Genomic DNA, 12012 nt, shown 5'->3' on the forward strand with positions numbered 1-12012 from the left:
TGTACCTGCAGGACAGTTTGAAAGTTGCAGTGACTAAAACACTGGCAGGTGAGAACCAGAAAGTAATATTCTATACCCAAGAAAAGCTGGTCAAAGTGCTGTGACATCCAACAAAAAATAATGTTCTGTAATGATTGAACAGAGGGAAGACTCGTGGAAGGAACTAAGTGGTATTTCACTTCTTCACGTGGCTAGGGCAGCCACTGCAGAATTTGGGTATCACAAGCAAAAAAAGAGTCTGCAAAGCCACCAGCACTTACTTGCGAGCCACCACTGGGACATCTGGGGCATCAAACAGCTTTACAATGGGAGGTAGTAACAAGTGAAGGTAGTCATCCAAGTTAGCTCCAAAGAGCTGGATTGCATTCAATAGCTGGAGGGAAAAAGGACCCAAAGTGACTCACAGTGATGAGAAAGATGCATTTTAAATAAATCAGTATCCAGTGAAAAGTTGCTTCAACCCTGCACTTTAAACACTGTCTGCACTATTTCACAGCCAGCCACTGCTGAACTGCCCCTATCCCATTTGCTTGCAATACACAAGCAAGCCCAAACCAACCCTGCTGCTACAGGTCCCCACTCACCTTGACAGAGACAATTCGACTCTGACTATTGTCATGCATGAAGACCCGTAACATGTGAGGAATGAGCTGAGGCAGATAAAGTTTGAATTCGCCTCCTAGAGCTACCACAATTTGCTCAATAAGTAGAATAATTGTGCTCTGTATGGAGTTGTTCATGACCCAGAAGTCCTACAGAAGACAAAGGGAAAAAATAAAAGTTCTTCAGCTCTGCTGCACCAATTACAAGAAAAGCAAACTATAGGAGACAGTCTCTAGATAAATTCAAGATTGCAGGGAAGGACCATACTTCCCTTATAGACTAATCAAAATTGGCAGTTTTGGACTGTTTTTAAAACACTTTGTGCCTTCAGTATTTATAGCTGCTAAAAACCTCCAGGCAGCTGATTTTTTCCTAATCCTTCCAAGTGTTTGCAAACACTAAGTGAAAATGAAGTGAAATACCACCTATTTACAAACTCCAAACACTTCTTGATAAAATGAACTTTCAGAAAAGTAGTAAGAGCACAAAATTCAGGCAATGAAAAGAACTTGGGCACTGGCAGAACATGCTCCTATTGCAGTTACTAGTAATAATGTATGTTATGGTTTCAAATACTTGTCATACAATTGTGACTTCAAATACGTGGCATTCTGCACTTTGTATCAGTTTATGAAATAATTGATACACCTGATAACAACATAAATACCATCCACCTTTTCTCACAGCACAATGCTGGCTTCAGGATTGTACTCACTCTCATCAGGGTGACAATTTCATCCATATAGGGCCGAATATGACTTCTCACAAAGGACACCAACATCCCCAGCTGCTGGAACAGGAACTGGAAGAAAGAAATGTGTAGTGATCAATGGAGCTCATTCAAACATCAAAGCAACTCAGGGTAAACAGCATCTCACAGGCCAATTGCAAGCTCAGTTACCAAACAGATAGCATGCATAGCTCCTATATGCTCAAAATACAGGGCTAAGTTCTTGGCAGCTTCAGCTCAGTGGTTTGGATTTCTGGGAGAATGTGGTTGGGGGTGGTGGTTTGGGGTTTTTTGGTTTTGATTCCCTCCCCCCAAGCTTGCACCAAAAATTTTATGCCCTCAGAGCTCTGGAGAGTCAAGCGTACAAATAAGGGTTTGTAACATGTCAGCACTTTTATAAGGTGTCAGAACAGACTTGCAAGCACAAACATCTCAACTACTGAGCTCTGTAATTCAGGTTTGAAGTATGCTGCCAAAAACATAGCCCCTAATTCTTTTCCCCCTGCCTGCAAACCAAGCTGGCACACATTTTTAAGATATTCTCTCTGTACTATTTCTCATCCCCACCAAGATACATTGGTGTAAAGTTACTGGGGAAGAGAGTTTGCTCCTTGCCAGAAACACCATGTTTTTGAAAGATGGTTGATTGTACCCAGAACTTTGACTGAGACAATTTTATTTGGGTATACTATGACAGTTCTGCAATTATTTTTGTCCCAATACAACCTTATGCACTCACTCATGACAATGAATTTATTTTTGAGATCAGCATGAGATAATATGGGTTAAATCACTTTGTCCACAAATTAAATGTATATAGTCTTTTTTACTCTAGGAAGATGTAAGTTACCATACATTAAATTTCATTTCTTCATGCAATATTTGCAGACTACAGTGACAAAGTACCAAGTGGAGCTCAGAAAAAGACGTAACAGATTTTTGTGAAAACTAAGTGAGAAATAACAGCAGTTACTTCAATGAAAGCAGTAAACCTACATTTACCCAAAATGAATCCTGAGCTCCTGTACTGTGCCTTTTTTTGGTGTTGAGAGGTTGCTTAAAAATAGGACAAGGACCTGCCTCCTTTAGGCTTTAGTGTCACGTGTACCCACCTCAGCTCTTCTCCCCAGTACACTTTCACCATCTTCTTTTACCTGAAAATTTTTAAACAGAGTGTGCACAACTGCATAGCTTTCAAGTGAGTTAGATCAGTCAGGTCTATGAGTTAGGCCAACCCAGGCTTGTGAGATGTTTTCCTTCCAATCTGAGTAGTAGTTCAGTCTGGGAGAAAACAGCAGTTCTATAGCAGGGTTGGGATTCTGCTAAGGGAGGACCCATCCCACCTATAAAACACGGTACCAGTAACTAGTACAAACTGCCCTTCCCACTCCTGAGATTATTTTCAGCTGCCTGAGGAAAAGGCTTGGTAAACAGCAGCCATCTCTGGTTAAGTGAACCTTAAGCCCATTATTACCTTCACACAATTCTCATTTCCTTCTGAAACTGTGACTTAAGTGGGAAGGAAGAGAAAGCACTGCCATGGAATCACCACCCACGCTGCTCTGAATGTTAGCAGACTGTGGCAAATTGAATTTTCCTTCTCACAGATGAGCCAAAGTACAAGGTTGCATCAGAAATTTAAAGAGTCTCTGTTATTTCATAAGACTGTTTGCAAAAGTACATTAATGCAGAGATCACTGAAAGCTCTGGGAGCTGCACAGACTGTTTTTCTGAACATGACCAGCTTGATTAAAAAAAATAATCAAATACTGACCTCAGAAGCAGCTGTTTCAGTAAAAAAGTAAAAAAATTGTTTCCATTTGATATTCTACCAAATTCTTACAGGAGAGAAAGAGCAAATCCAACCCTCACTTCTGCAGCATGCTTGGCAGCAACACAGAACATAGCAATGCCCAAAGCCAGTCACATCCTCTTTTAAAACACAGATTCTGAGGTGAGGGCAGTGGAACAGGAAGGACAAGGAGTGACCCCTCGTGCACTCACCTCTCGGATGGCACCGTCACAAACCCGTATCACGTTGAGGAAGGTTGGCATGACCTGGGGCAGGAACTGCACACACTTCAGCCCAAGAGATTTGAAAATAAAGGTGATGGCCTGAACTACCATCGTGTGGTGTTGGGACAAGGATTGGTCTCGGAAAATTCTCATCAGTGCCACCATAGAGACAGCTGGATAAAACTCATCCAGAGGGAGGTTTCCCATGTTCACCAACATCTCACTGGTACTGTAGTCAGCTAGGAAAGAGAAGGCAGTGTCACAAGCTACACGTTAAACACCTTGAGTACCAGCTCTGGAGCACCCAAGTATTAGATGAACACATGTACATTAATCACTTCAGAGAATCACAGAATGGTTAAAGTTGGAGGGGCCCTAAAGATCAACAGGTTCCAACTCCCCTGCTATGAGCAGGGACACCCTACCCTAGACCAGGCTGCACAAGCCTCATCCAACCCAGCTTTGAACACCTCCAGGGAAGGGGTTTCCACAACCTCCCTGGGCAACCTATTCCAGCACCTTATTTCTTACTAAGAGGCAACCCAACTGGTAACAACAAAACAAAAGAACAAAATGATCTGTCTGCAGACCATAAAGCTATGCACTTGAAAGAAATTCAGATGCTTACAAGAATCTTGGCTGGATTTGGACTCGGAGAGGCTGACGGCTGAAGCGTCTCGTGACTGATCGATCATGCCAATGTTCACTTTGTGTTTGTAAGGGTCCAGAGCACCCAGCAACCCCAACACACGGATAGCCTGGTAAGGCAGAAACAAAAAGAAAATTCATCAGAGAACTTCATCACCAAAGCAAAAGTCAACACACCAAGCCACATGTTTGGAACGGTCCTACAGATGAAAGAAGAGATCGGGAACTAATGTAACAGCCTGGAAAAAACATCAATGTTTTCCATTCAATGGCTGGAGGCCATTTTACTGACTCAACAACACACTGACCCTCTTAATTCTGCTTATTGTACTTCTATCAGCCACAACAATGGTCTTTCACCTCTCCTTCCCCAAATCTATGCAGACACATTTGACAGCTCACTCTCCTCCAAAAACTTCTAGAAATGGTTGTGTGATAGTTTCATTTTCATACCTCTCTACGGGTGCCCTGGTTCTGTTCAGTCTTTAGGAAATTCAGAAGCACCTCCAGCAAAGTTGGGTACTTCCTGTATGGTTCCACCACATAACCAGTGCTGGCCACTAGCTGTCCCAGTGTCCAAAGAGCCACCTGGAAGATCAAGCCCAGAGATTAATTTTAACCAGGGTATTTGTTTTGTCTCCTGTTCCATCAGCCATTCAACTGCTATAAAGTTTCTTTGAGCATTTTAGGAACACACTGAAAACCAGAGTCGATGGTTTGACAGCCTCTATAAAGAGTGGTTTTTAATAAGCAATAGTGAAGAAAGTGTAGACTCTGCCTGCCATAACTGCCCTGATTCAGAGATAGATACAATTCAAACTGGCATTCAATTCAATGAGTCCAGGCCTTCCAATAAAAACTGCCATCTTTTTTTTTCCCTTTCAGAATTCTGCACCATGTCACAACAGACAGGCATTGCAATCCCTGACCTGCGTGCCAGGTCCTGTACCCTCCACAAGAGAAACTTGAGCTATTTAAAGGTTCATTTTAGCAGCTATGATGGGACACATGGATATTTCATTACAGTGGATGGCAAGTGTAGTGCAGTTGTCAAACACTTACTTGTCTTTTAGCCAGCAGGGAGGAGTCTTGTAGCATGTCCATGATTATAATGAAGAGCTCATCCACCCATTTCCTCATCTCCAGCCCACTGACCTATTGAAAGACAAAAACCAAAGTCCTTCATCTAGGATTGCCAAAAGCTTAAAAACTCACAAGCATGGCAAAGAGGTACCTGCAGTATCCCTACCTGTGCAAGCTCCCCTATGGTAGCTAGGACGTTGTTAATCACCCCTGGATTTGGATCTGGATCAGGATCTTTCAGTTTCACAATCAGTGCCTGGTAGGTGAGAGAGGAACAGATTAAAGTGTGTTTAGAAGACTCCTTGCTGTACATACATTACTCAAAGTTATCCTTCCTGCTGTTTACACCTGAAATCGATTCCACAGGGGCTCAACCTGCATCATGGTGAGCATTTCCAACAGTAACTGAAACTTTTCTTTCACAAACTTTATACAACTCCAGAATCAAGTTAGGCTACACTGTTGCATACATGCATTACTGTGGGTAACATCCACACCAATCTGATTTTTTGCTGCAGCTCTTGATGGGTCATGTATCCACTTGCTGTGGATATCATTTGGTGATAATCTCACTCCAAAGTCACCAGGAAACATGCAGAGACTCTTACCTTAAGGATAGGCTCCATATACGGACGAATGAGGCGTGGAGCATTAGAAACCAGGTGACCCAACATCCTGGCACTTTGCTCTTTAATCCTGCCAACACCACTGTGTTCCAGCTCTGTCAGAATCTGCAGGAAAGAAAATGGAAGCATGAGAACAGGGAAAATAAAAGTAGGCAAAATTATTTTATTTCCTTCTGTTGTCTGATGACAACAGAAAGAAAAAACTAATCTCAGCACTTGCAAAGGGTGTTCTACATTTATATTCCATCCAGTCATTTATGTCTAAATGAAGCTAAAATTAATTTGCTCCAAAACCATTTAGGTTTAGGAAGTGGTGTCATTCATTCACCTGAAAGAACAGAACATTCTTCCTCACTACAGCTGGAAAGCACTCCAGCATCTTAAATGCAGGGCAAAATAACAACTGCTCTCCCTTCCTTTCTGATACATCCTTGGAGCTTCAGTCCAAATTATCTATCACTAAAAACACCTTCTGAAACCTAAGCTGGGTAATAAAAGTTCTCCAAAAGACTCCCCCACTCTCTCACACATTCACTACAGGTAGACAGCCCAGGTCTTTAACACCACCTCAAAACCAAGTACTCTGTTTTCCCTGCAGGCACCCTCTTTGTTACCTGGATTAACATCTTGCGCAGGAAAGGCATGACAAAAGCAGGGTTCATGCTGCTCAGGCGACCCACTGTGCAGATGGCCAGCTCTCGGATTTCAAAGACTTGATCATTCAGGGCCACAAAAAGAGCTTGCAAATTTTCTGCCTGGGCAAGGTGAGCATCAAACCGCTCATCCAGGGAAGCCAACACACAGAAACGGATATCGGGGTCTGCAAGAACATATTTGTTTCTCTTTAAATGCAGTAAACTCCTCTTCTTGTTATTGCCACAAACGGGCCTCAGTAAGTCTTGCCAACCTCAGGGAAATGCTGAGAGCTTCCCCAGCATGAGGCACTATATACCAGTGGTTTAGGCAGGAGATAAAAGACAAGCCAGCCCAACAGACCTGGTGCTGCTCTATACTGCCCCAATACCCAGATCAGTCCAATGCCAACCTCTTGCAGCCACAAGTGGCATGTTGGGAGGCAGTGTGCAGAAAATGAACTCATTGTTACCAAACTGCAAGTGAAAAAAGAAAAAAATCAACTGGGAAGATTCAGCTGCAGGGACCAATCACTTCCCAAACTACAAAGCTGAAGGCCAAGACACAGAACAAAAGCAAAAGAACTCTCAGGGCTCTACCTAGTTCAAAGGATTACCAAGGGCACAGTTAGAGCATTTTGCACTAGTGTTCTACTAATACCCCAAAAATCAAGATCTGGGAAGAGAGAAACTGTGAGAACATTTAAATTTGTAAAGATTGATAGCTTAAGCTAGTGGCAAATATGTTTGAATTCCACCACAATCTTAATATCATGACCTGCTCATATGTTAAACTAATAAGCAGCAGGAGAACCCTTTTCTCTGAACCCCACACTAACCTGGATCAGTTATTCCAACCACAAGCAGTTTGCTGAGGACATCAGCCACGACCTGCACTGCTGTCTGACTGACCACATGGGCATGGCCACTGATCAGGTGGATGGAAGGAGTGAGCAGGCGTGAGCAAGTGCGGGCGGCTTCCATCCGGATCTCCTTGTGCTCGCTGTTCAGGAAGTGATCGGCACAGTGCCGGACAAACTGAGTCAGAGAGTGACCTGGGAAGAAGAAGACACAGGGTTTAACACAGCTTTACACCTCAATTATTTGTCTTACAAGAGAATAAGAGTTTAAAGAAAATGCTCTTGGAGCTTTCCTGCTCCTTGTACTCTTCTCCAATGCATGAGTGTTGATATCATACAGCTTGCCCCCCGCTCCCTTATTTCACCTTACCTTCAAACTCAAAGCTGCCCAGTGTCCGGAGAGCAAGGGTGATGCTGCCCACATCGCTGGCCTCGGGGATGTTGGTGAGGCTGGGGGAGGCCAGCTGGTGAGCCAGGCCCTTTGGCATGCCTGGGTGTCGCAGGGGCTTGTGCATTAGAACAAGAGAGAGCATCTTCAGCAGCCCATCCTGGATATCCTTCTTTAGCTGAGGGATCTGACGACTCAAGTCGTACAGCACAGCTGTTAGAGCAGGGCTGAGGGCAAGAAGCAGGCAGTCAGCAGAACAGAAACAACACCAGGGACTTATTTCACCTTTTCATTTATGCCTTTGCCCATCAGAAGAAAATTGTGGTTTTTAGACACAAAGGCAATTATATTCACTTCCAGATGGCAACATCAATCTAATCTAAACAGCTTTGTGCTACCTGGATAGAGCTTCATGAGATAGATTTCCAGCAGGAACTGGTGAAACAAAGATGAAAGAAGCTGGGAGCAAAAAATTCAGCACTTCAGTTCTTCTTCCCCACCAATTTGATGTGACAGAAACCTGTTGGCCCTCAAAGGCCCTCTAAATTTTTACAGGCTGTTGCCAGACGTGGGAAGTAAAGGATATCACATTTGTATTCACTAATTGTTCTACAAAAAGATTTATTTACACAGAGAGCAATGCTCTTAAGTAACTCAACAGACACAGTAACACTTAAAACACACTGTTCTTCTGAAAGAGCAATACTGATCCCCTGAAAGATCATTTAAAAGCAATCATCTTCCTTCCCAGTCTGCAGACTTTCAAGGCCTCATTCTGTATGGCCAACAATGCCATCCAGTGGCCAACAGAAACATGTGCTCCTGTGCCTGGTACTTACCTCAAGCCCACAGCCAGCATAGGTTCCAAAAGCTCTTTGATGTCCTGCTGGATACTGGGTCCCATGGCTCGAGCCAACATACTAATGCAGGTGAAGACTGTGGCATCAACCTGCACTGACTTCTGCCTCCTGGAAAGGGAACACATAAAATTAGGAGGAGCTGTATTTTTCAAACATCTCATCCCACTTCTGTGTTACCAAGTCTTACAGAAATAATCTCCAATTTAATACAATAATTTGATTCCACATCACAAACATTACAAACAGGTGTCTCAGTTTCTTCCTCTAACCTTCATATACTTACTTGTGGGCAAAGTCCTTTGGTGGAAGAGCTGCTTTGATGATTTCAAGGACTTTTGGCAGGTAGGCTTGAAACTCAGACCTCACAGCCACAGAGAGCAAACCCAAGGCCTGGAAGGCAGCTGTTCGCTCCTTCTCCTTCTTCACACAGCTGAGAACATGATTCATGGTGTCTGGAAGATACTGATCAGCTGCCCACAAGAGAGAACAATACAAATATTGGAACTTGATTAGGTTTATACACATACATTGGTAACTAAATTTTTACAAGTATAAAACTAGAGAACAGACATAACCATATCAAATTAGCTGACAGGAGCAGTGGCAAACACATGTCACCATATAATAAAGTTTTCAAGGCCCCTAAAGCTTTCTTGGAAAGAAAAAATAATTAAAAAACACCAAAATAAAAGAGCTGTAAGAAAATAACATTGCAACAGATTCTATACACAAATAAGATGCAGACATCTTGTTTTTAGAGTGATTGACTGGAAATTTGCAATAACAATACCAAGTTTGTTCCAATCCACTTAGAGCAGGTTGGTGACTTGCCTCCAACTCTGACACCCTCCTAAGCTTGCTTGATAAATCAAGTGAACTGCTTTAAAAAACAGCAAGTAGTTCCTATTTTTACTTGGTATTTCCTAGCACACAAAACAGAGGAAAATGAAGACAACTCTGCTGATAATATTTGGGATACACTGAGCAGGAGCAAGAGAGCAGAATTCAACCCAAAGTCTGACATACTGAGAAAAAAAACCCCAAAAAAACAGAAAGTAGTTTCTATCTCAGATATCAATCACAGAATTCAGACAACAGCTTTCAATCAATTTTCTTCATCAGAGCAACACTTTGGCATCAGATATCAAGTCAGAAAAAAAAGACTGTCCTCCCACAGAGGAATCTGCTCATCTCAAAAGCACCACATTGGTACCACTGTACTGCCTGCACAAGCTCATCTGGACCCAAGAGAGCTGGATAACTTCCAGCTCAGTTTCAGCAACATTTCTAACATCCAACCATCTGTCTTGTCACCTGTGAATGCTGAAGGACGGAAAGCTGCCAGCCGTGGTAGCAGGTTGAGAACTGTCATCTGGATCAAAGAGTTTTTGCTGGTTCTGCACTTGAGAACCCACTGGCACACCTGAAAGGAGACAGATTGGGCTTTGAAGGATGGGCATTACCTGGGTGCTCGAAGGCATTCTACTGACATTTGGCCTCAGAGTCCATCAGAATGATGGATAATTAAGACTGCTTCCAAAGAAACTCTCTTGCTCTAAGAGGGACAGTGACAAAGTCAGGATACATTTAATCCAGTCAGTACTAGGCAGTATTGCCTGCCAAGTAAGGACACTGAGCACAACTGCTCTACAAGAATCACTGTTGTGCATGTTGGTAGACAAGCTGAAGAACAAACACTTACTTGATCAAACTTCTCTTCCATTAGATCCCTGCAGCATCGACTTTCTACTAAGGTAGACTTGGCTGGGACAGGTGAGGTTGCAAAGCCCATGATTCCTTGGTGGGCACTGTATCCCAGGAGACCAGCCAGGGCATTTGACTGAGAGGGCTGGAGAGACTGGAAGCTGGTGAAGGGAGTGATGTGGCGAGGTTTGGTACTGAAGCCCATCAGGTCTTTGCAGTACTTGTCATGCACAAGCTGCTGCTGAGTGATCTCTTCCATCTCCTCTCTAAGGCGCTGGACAAAGTAGAAAAGCAAGGGTTTTTTCCAAGTAGTTGAATAAGAAATTCCCAAGACAGTACTACTCAAATCTCCAGAGCAATATACTGTATCCAAATGGCTGTAAAGTATCAACTAAACAAGATGTAGCAAAAATATTTAGGTTTCTAACATGCGACACAGTCCTTATTCTATAGAAAATTATTTTTCATTGTAATTAGTCCACATACTTCAATTTCTAATAATCAATGCTCTGACTCCATGTTCAGCTGACTTTTCAAGCCCATTTCAATCACAATGTTAATCAATCTGGCAATCAAAAGCCATAATCCTCATCTTGTTCATTTGCTCACCTCTCCCTCCATACTGCTGATTCTCACTAGCTCATTGAGGATCAGTAAGGCACCATGGATTCTGTCATCACGGTTCATTCCTTTCTCTTTGGCCAAAGTCTCATCAAAGCCCTTCTCAGCCTCTTCATAGGTGTGCTGGGGGAAAAGAAAAAAAGACCTCAGTGATTGTGCAGAAACAGAGCCTGTGCAAATAACCTAGCACTGTCAGTCAAGAGTTACTGATGTCCTCCGATTTTCCAATAGTAGCCAAAAAACCTCAACTGAGTAACAACAGATTATGACACCACAAAATTTAGATTCAGCCAGACTCTGCTGCAGAGCATTATCAACAGCACTAATCAAACAGCCATTCAATCATGCCATGGTATAAACTTAATCAGTATCTGTATCACATGTTTGACTTTGAGAAATGCAAGGCGACATCATCTGACTGCACTGCCCAAACCTTATTTGATATTATGCAGCTTGAATCCACATGACAAGGGCAGCAAAGCTAAGGTTCAGACAAAAGAACTGTTATCCTTTTCACCCATGTTTTATCCACACCAATAAAACCATCTGCTAGTAAGAGATGACAATAGATACATGATTGCCTGGCTGTAAAGCTAGGTCAGGCTCAACAGCTGAAAACCAGCTGCAGATAAAGCAATGGCTTCTTGGTGGAGTTAAGTTTCTTGCTCACTTTTCCAGTGGGCTAAAGGAACTACTCACTTTGTAAGCCTTTAGATTTTCAATCCTTTCAAGGGGACAATCTACTAACAATCAGACATACTGACAAAGGTGGCAGAGGTTCTTAGCTTAGACAGCTCTTCTGAAAACTGGCACTTAAATCATTTCCATTGCATTAGGAGAAGCTGCTTCAAAACAAAGTTTTGTATTTTCTTACTCTGTACCACTGGGGCTTCTGCATCTCTTTTGGCTCCCGCTGAGTGGTGAGGATAAGGCAGGCTCTTAAGGCAGAAACAGCCCCCTCCCGGATGGCCTGTTTGGGATCCCACACAGCCACAAATATGTTGTCAAAGAATGGCTGCACTTGTTGGAAGAAGAAGGTAGGCACGCTGATTGCCAGCTCACGCAGGACAAGAACCTGGAGGTGGGGAGAGAAACAGGAGCAATCTGAGGAGAAGCACCCAAAGACAAACGTCATCATTTCCAGACTGTAGTATCATTTATTTAGACTGTCAGTGGCTGCCAGCCTGACACTGACAGTGTCTGTCCAGCTCCACACCTTCACAGTTCTCTAGCACAAAGGT

The 12012-nt window shown here is 43.0% G+C and overlaps 1 protein-coding gene across 2 annotated transcripts in view; it reads right to left on the minus strand.

The window, feature by feature from the left end:
- The window catches only part of MTOR (mechanistic target of rapamycin kinase), a 64648-nt gene that overhangs the window by 49074 nt on the left and 3562 nt on the right, over positions 1 to 12012 (minus strand). The window contains exons 5-23 of one of the 2 annotated variants that reach the window (XM_051637323.1): positions 11646 to 11846; positions 10760 to 10894; positions 10149 to 10424; positions 9761 to 9869; positions 8730 to 8916; positions 8426 to 8554; positions 7569 to 7813; positions 7178 to 7393; positions 6321 to 6526; positions 5689 to 5811; positions 5247 to 5336; positions 5060 to 5152; positions 4451 to 4585; positions 3978 to 4107; positions 3338 to 3588; positions 2446 to 2487; positions 1319 to 1405; positions 585 to 752; positions 261 to 373 (exon numbers count right to left, since the gene is read on the minus strand). In XM_051637323.1, coding sequence (XP_051493283.1) covers positions 261 to 373; positions 585 to 752; positions 1319 to 1405; positions 2446 to 2487; positions 3338 to 3588; positions 3978 to 4107; positions 4451 to 4585; positions 5060 to 5152; positions 5247 to 5336; positions 5689 to 5811; positions 6321 to 6526; positions 7178 to 7393; positions 7569 to 7813; positions 8426 to 8554; positions 8730 to 8916; positions 9761 to 9869; positions 10149 to 10424; positions 10760 to 10894; positions 11646 to 11846 — 2936 coding nt within the window. The remainder of the gene's footprint in view (positions 1 to 260; positions 374 to 584; positions 753 to 1318; positions 1406 to 2445; positions 2488 to 3337; positions 3589 to 3977; positions 4108 to 4450; positions 4586 to 5059; positions 5153 to 5246; positions 5337 to 5688; positions 5812 to 6320; positions 6527 to 7177; positions 7394 to 7568; positions 7814 to 8425; positions 8555 to 8729; positions 8917 to 9760; positions 9870 to 10148; positions 10425 to 10759; positions 10895 to 11645; positions 11847 to 12012) is intronic. The other variant, XM_051637324.1, reaches the window with a different exon arrangement.

Source organism: Apus apus, chromosome 20, assembly GCF_020740795.1.
Source record: "Apus apus isolate bApuApu2 chromosome 20, bApuApu2.pri.cur, whole genome shotgun sequence".
Classification (NCBI taxonomy): domain Eukaryota; kingdom Metazoa; phylum Chordata; class Aves; order Apodiformes; family Apodidae; genus Apus; species Apus apus.